The sequence below is a fragment of the Daphnia pulicaria genome, chromosome 2 (assembly GCF_021234035.1).
Source record: "Daphnia pulicaria isolate SC F1-1A chromosome 2, SC_F0-13Bv2, whole genome shotgun sequence".
Classification (NCBI taxonomy): domain Eukaryota; kingdom Metazoa; phylum Arthropoda; class Branchiopoda; order Diplostraca; family Daphniidae; genus Daphnia; species Daphnia pulicaria.
Window position 1 is genome coordinate 817,175 of NC_060914.1, and position 21,470 is coordinate 838,644.

The 21,470-nt window shown below is 44.1% G+C and overlaps 1 protein-coding gene across 1 annotated transcript; it reads left to right on the forward strand.

The window, feature by feature from the left end:
• The first annotated feature begins 13,273 nt into the window (after window positions 1–13,273).
• Window positions 13,274–16,561, forward strand: LOC124327101 (G-protein coupled receptor dmsr-1-like). Its single transcript, XM_046785975.1, has one exon. It carries the CDS (start codon window positions 13,624–13,626, stop codon window positions 15,211–15,213), a length of 1,590 nt encoding a protein of 529 aa, XP_046641931.1. The 5' UTR covers window positions 13,274–13,623; the 3' UTR covers window positions 15,214–16,561.
• Window positions 16,562–21,470: the final 4,909 nt, after the last annotated feature.

Here is a 21,470-nt window from a genome sequence, read left to right on the forward strand (position 1 = left end):
CTAAATAACCACTTATGTGTGTGCTGTGCTGTGCCCCATCCGTGGTGGTGGTGTCTATCTCTCTCTCTCTCTCTCTAAGGATATTGTATAAGGCCTTGGCGGTGGCGGGGAAATTGAATTGCAGAAGTAAGAGAGAGACGAGAGAGCACAAACCTTCCTCTTTGATCCGTTCAGCTTGAAAGACTTTGAATTTCACCATCGTTGACAGCCTCCGCACACACACATACACACAAAATCACAACTTCAGCTGGGAAGCGTGCTGTATACGCTCTACCATATAATACAGCGATGGCTTATTCTATGTAGCCCAGTAGACTGCTGGCGGATCACTATACATAGCTGTACGGATGTGTGTACAGACTACGAGATTATACGTCGAGGGCGGCCAAAACCAAAATCAAAGCTCCTTTTGTATTCTTTTGGGGTTATATCCTTATTCCTCTGCTCAGAAGCAGGAACCCTGTTACTATAGAGGTGCCTTGCCACCTTGAATTTTATTGCCTTCATTGATGGAGAGAAAAGTCGGAAAGGTGATGAATCGTTAATGTCTTCAGCTTTTATGCCGTATACTTTCCTGATGTTTATATACGGTGAACAGACTCTTGCAGCCAGCCAGTGCCAGCCCAGTGTACTTGTATGTTACTAGAGTTGGCTGCAATATATATGGCACTATGGGGGATCAAATATATATTAGAAAGAAGGAGGAACACGAAGGCGCCAGCATTAGAGCGAGCTGCAAGTCTGTGTGTCGTGATGGGATTATTCTTTTATGTGACGACCTACAATATATCACCAGCAGGTGTGTATAGTATAGTATGTGTAGAACCTCTACGTACTATAGCTATACTGGAAAAAACTTGCCAACCCTCTACCAAGAGCAGGCACAAGTTCTTATCCTAACACTAAACTCTACATAACACACTCTCCTATATAGAGTGTGTACAGGCGCCGATGGTCAAGTGCTGCGAACCCAAAAGAAAAGGGGGGCGTCCAGTTCATCGTCTGTCTGTGTCATCAAAAGGTGTCTTCACTTCTCTTCTCTACACTTGGTGGAAACGAATGGCACTTCTCGCACAGTTGTCGTCACAGCATCAGACGGGTGGGGAAAAAAAACGTCCCCTAGTATTAGAAACGATTGGATGCCGTTTGAGCATGCGGAAACGCCCTGGACTAAATATATTTTTTTTTCGCTCTTTTGTTGTCGATCCTTTTTTTTTTTCTTCGTCTCTCTGGTTCCTCCCGCGCAGCAGCCCCACATCTTTTTCTCTTGCCGAAAGAAGCGGATCGATCGATCCTATATGTACATCCGCGTCGAGCTGCTGTTGCCTGTTGAGGGCTGGGGCTTATATGTGTATATATTGTTCGATATGCACAGGCAAAAAGGGAAAAAGAATAAATATCAATAGCTGATGAAACCCCCTCCGTGCTGCTGCTGTAACACTACACATAGTTTATCCCCCATGGTCTACGTATGTATAAGCAGTATAAGCTATACTTTAGGGTGAGCGGTTGGATTGATTTCGATTTGGTTTTCCATCCAATTAAATTCTTTGATCCAGGCCCAAGGAGAAGGAGAGAGATTGTGATTGAGGATTGTAGTGGGTATATTGGCGATTCTATTTTTCCCGTTTTGTGAAAAGCAAACAAAAACAAAAGAGCTATAGCGTGCCAAACGTCAATGTTCAAAAGTCGATGATGGCGGCCTTTTGCATAGACGCGCAAGTTCTCTGCTGGCTAGCCGCCTATGTATATAGTACATGCGATCTGTTTTAAAATGGAAATATTCAAATTTGATGCATCTATCTACAATAGACAGACCTATAGCTATATCCACCCCCACTGCTGTGTGCACAGGGTCTACGAAGAAGAATAAAATCGTCGTCAGCAGATGCTTCCGCTTCTTCAATATTATTTTGTCTTTTCACTTATTCTTTATGCTATTCTTGGATGTGAGTGTTTTTCACTTCAATATAATCCCTTATAGTATACGTTGGCTTTATTCCGTTTCCTTACATAATAAATCCCAATGCCAAGACTTTTCACAATGCCGCGGGGGCGTCTAAAAAACCCAACAGCATCAGCTGGATGGCTGCTGGGTGGCGTAACCGTAACGGTATATTTTTCTCTCTATATGCGGCAGCTAAACTTGACGAATAAGACGTGCTGGTTGTGATTGAGCATATATATATCAATCCCGTGCGTGAGCTTAGTCAAACATTGAGCTGATATAGGTCGTAGAGACGAGGCGCCAGACTGAGCGCGCCAGCGTCATCCAGTTGGTTTAGCTGTCAAATGTAATAAAGTCACGAACGTGTTTAGAGAGAGACTGGCGGGAATGTAGAACCGCCTATGACGACATCCGGACAGCTTCACAATGCCAGCAACACACAGCACAGTGGCCTGTATGTATACACAAAATGGAAAGATTTCTCCGGTCTCCTACTATGTAGCCTTAATAATAATAATAACAGAAACCCGTCGAAGCGTGTACACAAGATAACTGCTGACCATACATAACCCTATATGCGTCTCAACACGCAATCATGTGAATATCAGCCCCAGAATGTGTACAGACATATAACACGGCGAGGAAAAGAAACGAGAAAGGATTGTCAACGTATAAACCACGGCCGCCTGTGTGTATATATCCACATTGGATTTCTATCCAAACAATATATATTAACTTGGGCTTGTATAGCTAGCAGCAGCAGCAGTGGTCATCACACACATAATAATAGCAACAGCACATCGTTACTATAGGAAGATTATTGAATTTCCTATTCCTTCCTCATTCTTCTTCTCGCTCAATTTCATTGGTGTTTTCTTCTGGTTCGTATTGTATGGGGTTGTCCGCTGCTTATTATAAGATGTACAGTATACCGTATAGGGTTGATATATAATACGTATATTACATGCGCCCTATTCAATTTGCTGTATAGACAGCAGATGAATGTATTACGAGGGGGAACTCTCGTCCGCTATGGCTATACACCCAGCACTGAGTAAATTATCTGTATTTTATTTCGAGGCGAATGACCTTTCGTGCTCTGCTCATCCCAATCATCTCGCTCGTCTCATCTATACATCCGTCAACAATAGAAAAGTGGCCGGCCGGCCGGCCCGGATGCATTTCCGAGTAAATCATTATGACGGTATATTATTATTTAGATATTACTATGCAGTATACGTGTTGGTAAGTAGTAGTCAAACCTATATACCTTCACGAAAAAAGCCGCGCCCTGGCCGCGCCCACAAGGCAATCATTTCACCCCTTCCTGAAATAAATATATTATCTAATATACGTAGCAGTGCTGCTGGTAACATATATATGTCACGATGAGCCCTGACTTATACGAACATCCTAAATCAGTGTACGCGCGCTGCCCAACACCACGTATGTATATATATAGGAGCTAGACACACAATTTCAGCATCAATGGAGTTATATAGGGGCTCATCCTGGTAGTACATAATACCCCATAGCAGAGTACGTACACAGCAGCAGCAGCGGACGCTGCTTCTCTGACATCAATTACACTCTTTCATAAGGCCTGCTGTAGTGTGTGCTGGCCTTGGGTGGGCGTCAACACTTTGGCTTTATATTTTGAATCATGGAGTTGCTGTTTTCTTATTGAATATGAGGTGATGAAGCGGAGCTATTCTTTTCTTGAGGTGCATGCGGTCCTGGCCTTTATTTGGCCATGCAACAAAGAATAATAACTCTCTACGTCTGCGTGTTGTATAAAGGAAAGGTTACAAGGAACTTTTGGCGAGAGAGAGATAGAACAATCCGCACAGCTATCATCTGGCAAGCTCTGCCCTTTTGAATATCAAGATAAGACTCGAAATAATAGGGTGGGTGGAGTGAGTTGTTCCCAGGAATAAGTCCAACGCGAAAATCCAAGCGAAAATCCTGGGAGATTCCTAAAGGACTTTCTGTTATCAATGTCGGCCTTAATAGCATCGCGGACTCTGGTCGTCCCTTATTATTGTTATTTCCTAGTATATCTAGTATGTACGGTCGTCGTCTTTCCCGAAAGTAAGTTGGAAAGCATTGATTACAGGGATGAACGCTTCTGCCCCTTTTCAAACTCATATGATTGGAGGCAGCTTATCGTCTATAGATATTATATGCACCCCGTCCGTCCATTCTTCTTATATACAGGAGCTGCTTGTGTAGAGCCTCAAACGGGCCGTTAGTGCGCTACGTATTCGGAATACAAAAGAACGGCTGAGAAACAATCAAAACAAATCAAGAGAAATAACACGCATCATGGATAGCTATAGTTATATTATGTTTTCTACGCTGCCCGGCCAGCACAGACGAGAGTTCAAACTCCCACCGAAAAAAAAAACAAACAAACAAAACAGATCGATAAACAATCAGGGTATAAAACGTGTTTTGTTTTTTCTTTGATCCTTTTTGCTGATTGTTTCCGATAATATATCATAATGCATGCGCCATTTGAGCCAAAAGAAATCGATCACGAACCCCCCCAAAACCGGTCCGTCTGCTGCTGGCCAAATCATTCCGTTCCAATTCGTACTATACGAAAGAGAAGACCGACGTGTGTGCACATAGTACACGGCGTTATGATGGTCGAATCCATTAAGAGGCCGCAGTTATTTCGTATATGATTTCATCACAGGTTGTGTATATTCCAACCGATCCATATTATAGTGGTTATAGTGGACACGGTGGACAGTGGTGGCGACTGAATCGTTCCACAGATGCTGCGAGGGGGGGAGAAATGTCTGGACAGCAGAAGACAGATGAATCCGAGTGCTGTGTTGTGGCTCTAAACAAGGCCAGCATCCTGGCCGGCTCCCACAATCCCACAAACTCATCCCCCGCTCTCCTTCATTATTAGCATCTGGACTGTTTCACTTGCGAAAGTCGTCATCATCATCAATCCGGTTGGCTGAGTGTAAGACGTGCGCCGAGATTGCCAGCGCTGGACTTTTGACTCAATATTTCAAAAGGTCGTGGCAAAACGTATACACCCAAAATGATTTGCAACGCAAGTTGGTTTTTCTATCCTAAACTATAGAGGTGTGAATATGTTTTATCTCTTATTTCGGACATTCATTTGCTGCTGCTGTTGGGGGACGGCGTTCTGTTGTTGATCGCTCATCTCTCTCTCCTTTTTATCCAGCAGATGGCCATTTTCCCACTGTCATTCTCAGAAGAGTGGGGCGAGGCCGGCTGCTGCTGCTGTCTGTCTGTGGTGCGAATCGTATAAGTTACATTGATGGGTGGTTGGGTGAATGGCGTTCGCCTCTTTATTAAAAAAAGAAAAAAACAACCCAGATGGGAACAGAGCCGAGATGCAGGTGACGCCGTCTTTCTTCGCTGCCTCCTTTCGGTGAAATTGAAAATTGTGCGTCTCTGAATGAACTGAACTGAATGATGTGCGTCCTTTTTTTTTCGTTGAAGAAAAAAGACTGTCGTCGTCCAATCGGATTATACACATAATCTTCGAATGAATGAAATATCAAAATTAAAATCATTAGCGGGAAATGATATCCGTATACATGCAAGTTGCCGGGAGCCGACAGCCGTTCGTGTGTGCGTTTCGACTGCGTAATGTGTTGTCATTCAGCCATGAGATAAGGCAAAGGACCGCAAAAGAAAAAGAAGATAACGTCACCTAACCCAAACACGCACGTCAATTTGTAAATTCAAACGAGCGCGCCATTGCGTGAATAATGGCATAAAGGGGAAAAGTTTGGGGCTGCTCAACTCTCTCGTCTCCATTTGACAACATGTTATCGCAACTGGGTGGAGCGGAAGAAAACAGAAACTCGCAGCGAAACAAAGTCGATTCGTTAATTAGGATGTGCAGCTCCCAGCCAGCTCTTTATTATATCATAGTTCCCATTTGGTTGACACAAAAAAGGAAGCGAGATATTCTCAGCTCATCTAACGACTCGATTTCGTGTCTCTGCGGTTGTTAGGAGTAAGATAACGCATCAGCAGAGTGGGTGGAGGCAGCCTTTTTATTATACGATCATCTTATAAATGGCGTAAAACAGTCTATAGTATAGTATACGTATATTCTCTCTATTGATCGGCATTTAGAAGACGTGGCGACTAATAGAACCGTGGGCGCCGCCCAATCCGCACTATAGTGCCTAGCATAGTTTAACGAGAGGAGAATAGCAACTAGAGCAGAGCTGCTATGACAACCTCAGCAGGCGGACAGCGCGTCCGCTTGTCTTTCATCAGAGAGTGTATAGAGTATACCCAGTTACCCAGCCGTAGAATAACACCCGGTCTCAACCGGCTTATAGGTAAATATGTATAGACATAACAATGTCAACCCAATGCATAGGCTACCCGGACAGAATTGTGGTTGGGGTTGAAAACAAAACTCGCTTGGACCATAACAATGCATGCAGACTCTTGACAGCAGTCGCATCACCAAGATAGATTTTCTTACATATCCCTTGTCGCTTTTGTGTCTAGTATAAATATTCGCATTTATTGTATAGAGAGACCGGGGTTATTAAGGCTGCTGGTCTTGCACTGAATGATTTGAATCTCTCTGCGGCTCAGACTCTATTCTCTCTAGATATATCGGCTATCCCTCGGGGGGCAATAATTCAATGTGACTGTAATATCTCCAATGTTCTTTTGACGAAATTCACGGGCTGCCCTTAATATAATGTTGGCGCTTGATATTCAGTGTTCAGAGAAAATGAGTCGGAGAAACTCTTGTTGCCGATGTGTGTGGCGCTTTCGACACGTGATTTGATCTGGCGGATTCAAGCTGATGTATGCAGCCAATTTCACCCAATATTGGATTAATATCAGAGCTGGAGCCTAGAGCTTCTTATTGACAAGTGCTCCAAGCCATATCACATATCAGGCAACCAGCATCGCAGTTGCCAAAGTTGAACTGTGCGAATATTATTCAACTTATATATTGGAGGGAATCTTCATAATGTTCCATTGAAATTCTATACACCGATATGGGTCATGTCTGAGTATTACTGTATAAGTTGCTGAAATATTATTCAGAAAGCATTTGCATGTATTCTCTGTCTTGTAATCCATTTTGTGGACGTTTAAACTTTGTGCACAAAGTATAATAATAATATACAATGCAAGTATATTTAGAACTCCCCTGGTTTAAATAAATATTTAAATGAAATTTAGTACACAAACGAGAAAACCGCCGTCTCCTGACTTTTGATCAAAAATAATAAGAGGCTCGGTCACAAATAATTGCCGAAACCCGGTGGATGCAGCCTTGATTCGATAGGATTTCTGATTGGAAAGAGAGAAAAAAAAAAGGAAAACTGGAATTGAAACGGACCCCACAAGTGGTACGATATATGAAAGACTGGCAGCGTTGTTCATCCATCTCTTCTCAAAATAGAAATATAAGTGCAGTAGATGTAGGCCTGATAGGAGAGAAGTTTCACATTCTTGTTTTCTTTTTTCTGATGTAGTTGGTATTCGTGCTATTCCCTGTGGAGGGTTTTGAATTGGTGAGGAGAGAAGGCAGGATATCTTTTCGTGATTTACTGTAATCTTATTCATTCTTTCTTCTATATACTTGTTGTTTTCTTATTCACCCGGATGACATATCAGACTGTCAGTTTTCTCCCGCCGGCTCCTTTAGACATCGAGAGACATGGGTATATAGAGTCTAACAACATATACAACCTATAGTCGGGTTTCTTCTTTAGATATTCCCCAGTTCAGCTCTCACCGCGCGCCTACATCTTTTTTTGCGGCTACACATCATCGACTCGTATATCGTTCCCAGTCGTGCTGCTGCTATATCTAGACTCTGTTAGATATGGCCAATATCCTCATCCCGACAGACAGACGAGAAAGAAAATGGCTGTGTATATCAACCGAGTTACATCAAGTGCGTACACGTTGACTCTGTTTTTAACTCGTTTAGCTTTTTCTTCAACTTGGGACGTTTGACTCTCTTTTTTTTTGGCCACCATATATAGCACAGCAAGTGTGGGTGTGTTTGCTCTGTTGTTATTTTTCTTTTTCTTTCGGTCCGCCTCAGCAGCGCGGGCAGAGCAAAGTGAAAGCTCTAGAGAAATACAGAACGGCGCTGGGCAAGAAAAAAAAATAAAAGTTTTTTTTTTTTTTTTATTTCGGACAGTCACGTAAAGACAAAGCAAGCAAATAAAACAAAGCCGGCCTCTCTCTCTCTTGAAATAGCGCACCCCGGTGAGCCACGATGCCATTCGGGATTAAAAACGTGACGTGAAAATGTCGCACCCCCGTGCGCTGGCCATCGCAAGTCAACTGGAAGACCAGAAACGAGTCAAAAAAGTCTTTCAAAGTCTTTTATTTTTTTAAAAAAGTGTGACAGAACTATAGCTGAACTCCGCAGCACGGGCGGCATATATAGGGAGCTAGCTCGATCGATAATAAAATAACACTGGGGAAAAAAAAAATAAAAAGTCTAAAACATGTCGATCTATTCCCACCGACTCCAAACTTTCGTGACATTTTGGGTTCCTAGTACTATATCTAGCAGCTATATAGGGTATAGAAAAGCACATCAACATCAGACTGCTGCCATCAACCCTGTTAGCGTCGACAATTTTTGAATCTATAAGGTAATCCCATTAAAGATGATCGATCGATTTCTCGAAATTGGGCATTGAGAGTCAAAATCGGCGGGGGTAAAAAAAAAAAAACCCAGAATAATAATGTGTGTATACGCGCGTTGCTTGTATATTTATATTCCAGGAATACACAAGTCCCTGGCGAGTCCCTAGATATTCACTTAGTGCCGGTCTATCGTATATAGGTTTAGATAGAACGCGTCTCGATCGAGATGGATCCTCTTCTTTCCCGCTCTCCCTGATCTTTTTTTTTTTTCGTTTGATGTTTTTTTTTGCGGGAAATCGAAGTCGTTCTCGTTTCAAATGCCAAAGATCGTCGGTCATTATCAACGAGATTCTTCTCCATCAAACTGAATTATGTTGCTCATTTGAGACATCTCGCGCGGACCGGGGTTGTGGCGGAACGAAAGCCAAAACAAGTTTGAGAGAAAATCAAGCCAGCTATTCAACTCTCTCTCTCCCGGCCGGCGTTAGATATTTATATTCTTTTTCCTCAACTGCCATTTTGATTTTGGCATTTAGAGATGAACGGCCGTCATTTCTTGTCTGTCTGTCTGTGTGTTTATAGTTTAAAAGGAAGAATTAGAGCGCAGAATTGATTGCAGAGGAATATCTGACGTTCCATTAGTGCTGATGATACAGACACAAAAATAAAAGGCTTTGGTCGTGGCATTTGATTGAAATTCGAATTTTATATCCGACGAGGATTTTGATGAATCGAAATTTTTGGAGGTTTATTCTGCATTATATGAAGTAGGAGCGATGGCTGCCATTCGCCACTTAATAAAGCTCGAGACTGCTGTACACACAATATGTTATATAGATGTTGTTGGAAGCTGATGAAAATATTTCATCTAGTGATGGCGGTCGGACAAGGAGAACATGAGCGTGGGGGCGATATTGTTGATTTTGAGGCGTCTATATATGCTGGGAGCTCGGCGTTCATTTTGATACACGTTTTCTCTCCTTTGTTGCTCCTGCTGATGTGTGTATATATTGCTCGTGTCATTTCTCTCGTCTTGTAATCCATCCCTTTTCTCCGCAAGTCGCATATACATGGGCCTGTACTCAACGAGATTGGGAATCTTATAAGCGTAAATATTGCGCGGTTATATTAAAAAAGAGTGTATATAGTAACACCCACCAACGCTGTGAATGTGTGTGACTGGAGTTTATATAGACGGCCCATACACTCATCGGTGCAAGGCTCAAATGAGCGCACCGCACTTCGACCTTTCCACATTTCTCTTATTCCAACTGTTTATCAAAATATATACTCTAGGCTGTGGACTGTAAGTGCTCTTTCTGGTGATGCTTGTTGTGTGGGGGGCAGCTGTTGCTGCGGGGCCTGACACACCCGTGCTGGCCGCTTATCGGCGTTGCAAATAGCAGACACGGTCGAGTGAATGAGAGAGAGCCGAGTGGCGCACTGATGGAGACCCAAGTAAACTGGCGCTCAAGTTGCTACCGATTCGATTTCCCATAAGAATAACTTGATCGGTGCCCACCCAACCGCACTCGTCTGTTGGATATTATGCAGCTGGGCGTCTATACATACACCCAGCACACCCACGGATGACGATACCTACTGGCTGGCCTATTGGCCTACTGCTATGGCCTTTTGATGAACAGCGACCCCCACAATTCAGAGAGAAGACAAATAAGGAAATTAATTCTTTTAGACTTAAAAACAAAATAGATTTGAAGTTGTTTGATTGTCTTTAATGTTGGGTTTGGGATAATTGTACCTCGAAAGATTCACATGTATACGAGTCGGCAATTTTTTTTTGGCGTGGGGGTTTGATCATTATCGATCACCGGCACTACCAGATTGTGACGCTGATTGATCGTTACATTCTTTGATATATTTGCTTTCGCATTAATTAACTACCTTGGAAAATTGTGTTTCGCTCACCCACCCCCGCCGCAGCGTTTGACGGGTGAAGTGCACGGGCGAGCAGCGATGGTCTGGTCTCTCGACGAGCGCTGATGACTTGATTATTGTCGGCCGGTGATTTGCCTGTCATCATCAAGCAATTAGAACTTTTCAAATGCCAAACTTTCTCTTTTTTTCGATGGCTCGCTATAAACAGATGATAGGTATTTAACTATTTATATTAATCAGCTCATTATTCCACCCATAGTGCACTACACACCTGTCCTGTTTTGAGGGGAAATTCAAAAAGTTTCCGGGCGAAATGTCAATGGTTCAGAGAAGTGTACGCGAATCACTGTGAACTTGATGCCAGTATTATATAATTTGTATTATGCGGAATCTGGCTAGGCTGGGAGAGTTGGGCGGAAGTGGCCGATGTTTGATAGGAAACCTCGTCCTTCAAATCCGACAGGAATCTAATGGAGTTCCGCTCAGAACAAACAAAAGCCCATGATGGCATAAACTATAGTTTCTCGGAGTTTCGACCGGAACGATTGGGAGAAAATGCGGCACAACTGCATCACAATTCAAACGTTTTATCGGGGAAACAGGCAAAGTGGACACGCCTCTCTCGGTCAACCAGACGATTAAACGGCACATGCACATTGGCCCTCAACCCCCCTCGACCAAACTGTCAAAAAGACAATTCCCAAAGAAACAAAAAAAGAAACTGAAGATGTGGGAGAGAGCAACTCAAACAAATAAACGAAACGTCAATATTTTATAAATAATATGACGGCGGAAGACAAAAATGTTCATAGGCGACCGACCGAACGAAAGAGAAAATCAAAAGAGCCATCAGTTTGTGTTATATAAGAGATCAAACGACGACGATGTGGCACGATCGGAGCTTTTATATTTTTGAAAAAGGAAATAAGTCGAGAGATCGAGCGGAATCAATACGACCGGAAGACGGAGAGTAGAAGAAAACTACTCCGGCACTAACTCCTGTTTATACTATCCGTTCAAAAAGGAGGAGCATATACACAGTCGATTACATTCACTTGTATATGATACTGTACATCATCAGTACATATAAAAGAAGAGCCTAGTGACAATCGGGATCGGCCAAAGATGACTCCTATAACCGCCGTTGTCCGGGTGCCCAGTACGATGGGCAACTAGCCATGGCTATAATACCCCCGTGTGTGTGTTGCTATACCCGTTGGCTATAGCTGATAGCCTCTCTTCTCTCTCACGGGCGTCAAACGTGACACGAGGAGGACAAAAGAGCTTGCTGCTTCCGATAGGAGCACTACTGGCAGGAGCCTATAGCCTATATAGACGGCATCCAATTTTGATTCGGCGTGAAATGTGTGATGAATGGGGAAGGAAGGGAGGCTCCTAGAACTTCATCTTGCGACACGCCACCAGATATGTGTAATCCGAGAGACATTATATACGTTATCAACTCTCTACCCCTCCCCCTTCGTCCGCACAGCACTGAGTGCTGGATTAGCAATTGAATATATCGGCGTACCGGCTGTGCATTTCAACATCAATTTTCAACGTTTCTATTTTTTTTATTTTTCCCCATCGGGCCCAGTCCGTTTCCGGTTTATGAGCGACGTGAGCGATTCTCGGTAAAATCGACTGAAGACATTCACTGAAGCGGAGCAATCCATTAGATGATGAAGAACTCCGCCCATCCGCATGATTTTCCTATACGTGCATATTATTCAATGATTGATTATATCGGACTACTACTGACTAATACGGTGTGTACTATGCAATCTGAGATGAATCAAGCCTATATGATGTAGTTGAAACTATAGAGATTGTAATCTACATAGAGACACACAGCTGGGCAGGATATAACAATCTACCGTCGCCGTGTGCTGTGCCGACCCGACGTAGGGGGGAATACAATTTGCCCATTTTTCACGCAGGAAACCAACCCAAAAAGAAAAGAAAGAAAAGGTATTGACGATTTATCCAGCGCAGCGATATACACTACACCCGGGCCGTAACAAAAGTAATGCACACGACACGATATGTAACGGCCAGCAGCTCTCTCTTTGCGGGTTTTTCTTTCTTTTTTTCCGCAGAAATGGACGGGCCACTCATTTCGCTCGAAGGCTGTTGGGTGCTCAACAACAGCGCAGCAAAGGCCACCAAGATCGGCCAGTCGACAATCAAGAAGGGGAGCATCAGGGCCGGCCTTTGCTGCTGCAAGACATCAAGTCTAGAAACAAACGAGCTGCTGCAAAGAGGAATATGTTCCGGTGCGAATCCGTATAGGCTATAGAGTTCCGCGGTCTCTCCTCCCATTCTTTCCAGGTGAGAATAGAAACACCCGGTCACACACTCATTCTCTCATCTAAAATATGTAGGTATGTATACGCCTGTCCTTCCGCGCCTTATCCATCGACACATAAAAGGGAGGGTGGATTGCGTGACACGGAATGCCTCCATCCCCTACCAACTGTTGTCTTCCTTTTCTTCCGGGCTGTTTGGACCTATAGGCCTGCGCTGGATATACAGTGGACAATATGTGACAAGGTGAGTGACGGCGGCATAGCCTGGGCGACATGTTTTTTTCTTTTCTTTGCCCGTCTGCGGAGAGTGCTGGCATCACACGCGGCCGTCTCACGTAACTCTTTTACTTTCCGTGAGGTGGATGGGGGCGCCGCCCAAGAGTTGAGATGCGCAAGCGCAAGCGGATGAAATTCCGCTGATATATTGCCAGGCTGAAGTCGGAGGTAACCGCCTATAGAGGGACAACTGCTGGTGGTGGCAAGACAATGCGAGAAGAGCACGGCCACTCCGTCCTGTGCCCAGGCCAGTCGTTACGCGTCTTCTGTCGGGTGCACACATCACCGGACTGCCCGTGTTATCGTGTCCGTCGTCTTATTCGCTCAAGTTCGTCTCCAATTTCAGCCAACGACATCTTTTTGTTGACGGCCGAGAAGGATGAAACGGATTGTTTTCATCTTCCTTAATGTCCATCCCAATTGATTGATTCAGTTTGTCCTTCCGTGCGCTGCTTGCCGGACCCGCCCGCCCAGTTTGTCGTCTCTGCTGACTTGTCAGTTGAAAAGATACAAGATCTTGCGTGTGTGTTATCTTGTATAGTTAAGATGCAGCTATTTGTGTCACCAGCGGAGGCGGTCGGAGTGGGCGCCAGTTGGGGTGAGCAGATGATGGCCATGTTGAACCAGACCAGCAACCTCAACGAAACCGACTGGACCAGCCTGGAAGAAGATTTCCTCTTGATGATGATGAACAAATCGAGTAGTAGTATTGGTACTGCCGCGACAACTTCTCCGGCCTCCATCCATCCGGCGGCCAAGCTCTACTGCGGAGACGGGCTGGAAGCCTTCCGCAAATCCTATCTCATCATGCACGGCTACATCAGCCTGGTGGTGTGTCTGTTCGGCATGCTGGCCAACACGCTCAATATCATCGTCCTGACCCGGATGGACCAGCGCATCTCGCCCACCAACGCCATCTTGACCGGCCTGGCCCTGGCCGACAACCTGGTCATGATCGAGTACATCCCCTTCACCATGCACATGTACATTCTGCACGGGCGGCCCGTCTACGAGCGCTTCAGCTATCCGTGGACCGTCTACGTCCTGATTCACGCCCACGTAACTCAAGTCTTTCACACCATTTCCATCTGGCTGACCCTGTTGCTGGCCGTTTGGCGCTACCTGTCCGTCGCCCATCCGCTGCGCTCGCGCGACTGGTGCACACTCGACCGCGCCCTCCTGGCCATCCTGCTGGCCTACGTCGTCTCGCCGCTGGTCTGCATCCCCATCTACCTGACTTACACGATCCAGGAGACGCCTTACCAGGTGCCGCCGCCTCCGCCCAGCAACCGCAGCGCTGCCGCCCGGCTGCTGGCCAACGCCACTGGCCAGCAGCATTGGCTGCTGGACGAGCAGCAAAAGAACCACACGCTCTACGTTCTGGGCACGAGCGAATTGGCCAGGGCCAACGACAGTCTCCTGGAGAATATCAATTTCTGGACGTACAGCGTCGTCGTCAAGCTCATCCCCTGCGTGGCCCTGACCTTTTTCAGCTTCCGGCTGATCAGCGCCCTGGTCAGCGCCAAGGAGCGACGCCAGAATCTCAAGAGCAATAACACCCACTCATCAAAGAAGAATGCCCTGGCCAGCAGCGCAATGGGAGGCAACGACCCGGAGCATTCGGTGTCGGCCGTCGAGAGACACAACACGTCCAGCCATCCGGCGGCGACAGGAGGGTCGGGAAGTGGATCGGAGAAACACGACCGGACTACCCGGATGCTGTTGGCCGTTTTGGTTCTGTTTCTGGTGACTGAATTCCCGCAGGGCATTCTGGCCCTCCTCAGCGGCATCCTGGGCGACGCTTTCTTCACCAACTGCTATCGCCACCTGGGCGAACTGACGGACATCTTGGCCCTCATCAACGGCGCCATCAACTTCCTGCTCTACTGCGTCATGAGCCGCCAATTCCGGCAGACTTTCAGCCGCATCTTCCGCCCGCGCTTGCTCGACAAATGGAAGTCGGTTCCGCTGGCCACGGCCAGCAACGTCGCTCACCACCGCCCGGCCAACTCGTCGGCGGCCATCAATAATCAGAACAACGCCCTGACGGTTCTGCCGCTCCCGCAGCTGCAGCAAAATCAGCCGCCGCAACATTCTATCGTCAATCTGCTCAGTCCTGATCCTTGCCCAGTGTGATTCTCTCTTCCTCCCTCCCTCCTCCGCATCTAAATCATTTCCCAGGACGTAGAGAGTTCCAACAGCAGAGGTTGGTTATATACGAACTGACATTTCCGCATCTTGTACGCTGCACTGCTTTTGCCCATCTCCCAGCAGATGTGTATGCCATAGGCTCCATCCCTCGCCCAATGCGCACGAACGACAACCTCGTGAAACCATGCATCGATCTCTTCTGTCACGAGATCCATTCAGTTCGGTTCAATTCTAAATAATTAATTTTTGTTGTTGTTTTGGCTTTCATTATAATACGAATTGTCTCAGCTCGTTTACTCAAAACCCCTCCCGAGATGCACACCATTTGACATTTAGATCTTTTTTCATTGATAAAAATAATCTGATATTATTCGCCAGTGTTTATATATATATAAACCCCGTGTCTGTAAATAGAACAATCTGCGCTCGGTTTCCAGGAAACGTTTGTTCGGTTGGGTTGCGAATGGTTTTGGTGTTTTCGGTCGCGCGACTGCCAACTCATCCCATCCCAGCAGAGAGAGAGGTAATATACATATATGAATTTGTGTTCAGTATATACGTACATTAGACACGCACAAGTATAACCCGCATAGTATATATCTGAACTTGTTATTGAAATGATTATTAGTGCTGGATTGAGAAAACGACTGAGGAGAGTTGATGTATCCAATTCATTGATTTCGACGTCTCAAAATCATGGCCATGTTCGGTCTGTGCTCTGATGTGCGTGTTGCCAATGAAATCCAGTCTAGTAGTTATGTCTCCCTTCGACAGGTCTCAAGATCTATAAGATCGTGTTTGAGGGTCTGTACGGAGTGGAGGTATAATATTATGTATACACACACACACTGCTGGGTTGTGTGTGGTCGTTTCATACGTCTGCCCGTCAGTTGGCTGTTGTATAATATTGTAGACACACATCATTCTGCTGTCTCCATTTCTCCATCTGTCAGTATGTCATCGTTGGTAAAACAACCCATCCACCACCAATCCCCCACCCCACTGTATATCTCTCGCTGTATTATTACTACTATATCGTCATGTCTGATGTGTAGTCGTTATATTTCTCCCCCGGTTCCCTCTTCTCGTTGCTGAGCCCAGGCTGTGGAGAGAGAACATATAACATCTCGAGTTTCATCTGAATATAAATACATATTATAACGTATAGCGGGGGAGGCGCACGCGCCATACACACACACACCAAACACACACACACACAATTAGCTAGTATTATACTATATTATCTACATATATTAATAACTATATAGAGTCTAATTATTGTCGAGATTATTGTAAAGCGGTTGAATGATATATCGCGCACGATCAATACATATGCTATCTAATAATGAAAGTTTTCTAACATTATAACGTCATCTCTCGAATGGATTATTTTCTTATTTATAGTACACCCCGCCAAGGAAGATGCTGGATCAAGGGCCACCAGACGATTTCATTCGTCCAGTGGTTTGATCGACGACAGAGCACGTTCTTTTTCGACGACACTGTGTATAGTATAGCTGCTGTGTTATTCGTTGATGGGTCTTGTGTCGCCGACGTGTGTACTCGGCACTATAGATTGGATTGTCAAGGAAGCGACCGCGAGGATCTTAAGAGCAATTTGTGGGCAAGGTATTCACCTGTCAGCGCAGCGCTATGGCGTCTAGCTCTCTTCAAGATGCTTCCATGCTTCCACTGCAGACGGTTACAACCACAGCAACTATAATGTTGCTTTGGAATCGGACATGAAAAGGACGACGCGTGTCAAACATGTTGAAAGCCCATCAGTGTCGCGCTGATTTCTAAATGTATCTCGCCCAGAGAGCGATTTCCTTAAGAGGACTCGTGATTTAGCGGAATGTCAGTTCCACAATTGTTATACGGCAGAAGGAGTGTATGATGTAACGCATGACGTAATCTAGGTAGACACATGTAATAGGCAGAAAGTGACGGGCAATATGTATGAATAGGCTACGCTTTTAGTTTCATAAATTGTCAAGGGCTGCAAACAAATGGTGGTACCCCCTCCCGTGGTGTCGTTCATTAAAAACCGAGCCATCGCCGAGACAAGAAATAAATCGGCCGGGATACTCACGAAAAACCAAAACGATGAATGAATAAAAAGGACAAAAGGAAGTAAGTAAGATTTGATTCGTCGTCAGCAATATAATTTGACGCAAGAAGAACTTGATATCAACTATTGATGTTGGATTTATAATACTCTCGTGCCGCCATCAAACTCGACCCTATTCCTAAACTCTTTTTTTTTTCTCCGATGATGACAGCGCTCGTCGTATAGTTTGTCGATCTTTAGACTATATAGTTTCTCTTATACTGGATCAAAGCCGACTTATATAGTTATATATTATTCTGTCGATGACGAACTCACCATTCCTCAGCAGCTGCATATGTATGTGGAGACATATGACGTCCGTGCGTCATCGTATCATTTATTTTTCAAGACAATTGTGAATACACATCTAGAACCGTATAGTTTTCTTGTCGGAGCCAAAAGATCTTGCTGGCGTGATTTTCAAACTTATGGGTGGTCGTTATATGTTTGTGTGACAGAACTTGGCTCTTTGTGTAATCCAAAGTTCATTCGGCTTTTGTGACGATTGCGACACGAACACTATTGAAGGAACTTTTTCTTTTTCCTATAGCTCCCACTCGTCATCAGAGACGAAATTGGCTGGTGGCAATTTCGTCGGAAGAAAAAGAAATATAGTATAAAGGTGCCACTGCTTTCTTCGTTCGGAATCGACACACACCTACTCGGCTATTATTATTAGCCTTTTTTCCTTTTTCATTTTTGATATTGGAAGAAATGACGTGACGAGCCGAACAGACAAATAAAAACGCAAACGCAATCACGAGCGCGCGTGGGAGAAAATATACAGGCACTCGAGGCTCTTGTTCCTATTGGTTGTGACTAGAGATTTCATCAGAAGTGAGATTCTCTTCTCTACAGCACACGATACTATAGGGAAAAGTTGTGTAATAACTGATTCAATTTGTCAAGGGAATTTTTGTTTTGTTATTTTATTTCAAATTCAATGAGTCCAATTGCATAGCAGAATCCTTTTAGTTGAGTAAGTACCGCAATATATAGACTTTCGCTTTGAGCTATATATCTTTGCGAGAAAGATTGCGAAAGTGTGTATATATAGCTGCTCTACTACTATTATATAGAAACTGGGGATTAAAGGAATATAAGACAATGCATCACGGTGGAGCCGCCCGAGACAATCTTATTTAACAATCCATCTCCTAGCGACCCCCCCCCCCTCAAACTTGTATATACCCATCCAGTCAATATCTTTCTAGTTTCCTGTCTCTCTACTTTCCTCTATCCGTTTTTTTTTTTCTCTTCTCCTTTATCCGTGCCATGATTATTAGTTTAGAAAATGATATGTAATGTCCCCATATATATTCACTGGATAGTATAAATGTAATGGACTTCTATTCATCTCTCGGGTCCCTTTCTATATCCTCTGTCTATTTTATTCAGACTTGAGGAATATTTGATTTTCCATTTTACTGGAAATCGCCAAAGATCCGCTGCTGCCTGTGATGTATCATCATATAGATTTTCAGACTATACACATGTCTATAGGTCTCTCTCTATACGGCTGCCGCTATAAGCTCTATACACACAGCAGCGGCAGCTTTTGTGTGTAAGCGTCCGTCCCTTTTTTTTTTGTAAGGATTAGGAAGTTCTGAAGATTTTGGCTTTCACGCTGCTGCGGCGGGAAAATCCAGCGCGGAAATATCTGCTGGATGAATGAAACCAATCTTGTGTGTGTGTGTTACAAATTCCGATCTACGTATCAAAAGCTATAGGGCTGCTGCCTCGATGAGAATAAGCGCAAATCTCTGCTGCTGGCGGGGCTTTTTAAAAATGGAATAATAATAATATATTAACTTATTGTATAATATATATGTAAAAAGGACCACAAAGAGATTGATGATGACGATGCCGAATCGTCCCAAATAATAACATTTGATAATCCATACACATATATTTTTTTTTTACTGTCAGGGATATTCAAAGATTTATGAGAAAATGTTGACACTCTCCCAAGAAGAGCTCTCTAAGCCTTGTATTTAAATACTATGTCGATCAACATAAGCTCAACTTGCATCATGATTCTTCGGTGCGCCAAACTCATCTTCTCGCAACTGTTACGACGCGGGATTACTGCATCAAGTACACAGGACACTGTCGCAACCGAACAACAACACGGTCGAGCTACCGTATGCAAGATGCACAGAGCTTGCTTGCCTTTGATGCGGGCCCAGGAAACAAGCCGAGATAACGAAGGATGACGGTATTACATGTAAAAAGAAAAAAAAAAGTTGCTCTGCTTTAATTCACGTTTATTTCAATGGACCTACATTTGAATAGTTGATGAACCTCATTCAAACGTTTCCCCCATTTTTCTCGTCCAGATCCAGGAAACTGACGTCTTGTCTAGAAAGAAATAAGAAAACCGGAAAGACTGGATTATTTTATACGTGGATGGGCAAACTAATCAACTTTGTTCGTTTCAATGATGCTGGCCAACATCAAGATGCTGTTCGCTGTACTTTTGGTTATAGGCGGAATAATATAGGGGGGGGGGCACTATTTGACTTGGCCGGCCAAACGTGCACCCGAATTGTTTCGTCGAAATTCAGTCCGCCTTTTGACATTATGCAGATGCGCAGTCGGCCCGAATTTATTTTGATTCCCCGTAATTTATTTTTTTGTTTTGCATAAAAAGAAAAAAAAATGAAATAGGTGGGCGGAATTAAACGGGAAATCTATTTCGACGCGATGAATGATGCTCTATAAATATTGATGAGATTTAAGAGACAGAAATATCGAGCATTTAACGGTCGTGCGCTAATTCCCACTCACGAATTCTTTTGGCTGTATACAGAAGACTCTGCCTAAGAATTTCCGATGCAATTCAGAAATTCAGGGGAAAATTTCATTCCTACAGAATGACATTAAACCCAACAATCTACATATACAGCCTTTTCTGAGGCGAGCTCGAATAATACTGAGATATGCACAAATTGTTATCCTTTACATCCGGAAAGGACATGCCCCAGTATATTATACTGCTCGTGGGTGGGTTCTCTATTTTTTCGGGGGGTAGAAAGATTAAAAAATGAATCATTAAACAAAATGCTGATCGACGAAAGGTGCAGAGAAAAATATTGCCCGGCAGCTATAGACGTTGCACAACGACATTTGCATTATAGATATCACCTACGGTGTATTATCCACGTACCTCATCAGTGGCGGGTTCGAATTTCAGATTAAATTGAAAGACAGCAGCAGGAGGCTACTGTGAAATCCAACAAGGTTTAAGGTTTCGCGCACACGATAATAAAATCAATATGACTGTCAGCCCGAATATAACTTATATCCACAGACGTGCATGATATAACCGCACTTTTTCGAACATCCAGTTTCACCTTTCTTTTGTATTTTTCTCTCTGCTGTCTAACGTAATTATTTTTGTCATTGTGTAATTCGATTTTCGGGATATTCCAACCAGAGAAACTGGAGTCGATTTCCCCCTTGTTCATCATCAAGTTATAGCTTTCACTAATTTCCCGGAAATTCGCCTTGTCTTTGAATATTCTCACATAAAATGCATCGTCGCATATAATCAGTAACTTGATAGATGACGGCGCGCGCTGTCATTCGCTCACTTCATTTGATTAGCTGAATTGGTTCCACTATCAAAGTGGGCGTATAGCTTTAATATCAAATTATTATGTGACAATCATAAAAAAACATGGCCTCTTCATCAGCTGACTGGCGACAGTGGCCACTGGCCATAAAACATTACTGGCTTCCTACATATATACACTGAATGATTGAGAGTCTCATTAAATAACTAACACACGAACCACAAAATGACGTATACAACTACATCGTCGGATAAATGCCACAAAGCATCAGCTCGGCAGGGGCTATACATATAAAGATGGTTGCACTTGGATGTGTCAAAGTTTAATTTCCCTTTTATATAATCCATCCAGCTGTGGTCATCAACTGTTATCACGATCCTCTGTGCTAACTTGTCATCAGCTGGAGCGAGAGTGGGGGGGAAAAGTGCCAGCACCGACCTCCGTTTTTCTCTGGATGTGTAATGGCGACTGGCACCCCAGCAAACGAAGCGTCGACGTCTACATTATTAGCCGTCATGCATTTGAGATTTCACCGTGGGGGGGTTAATAGTGTG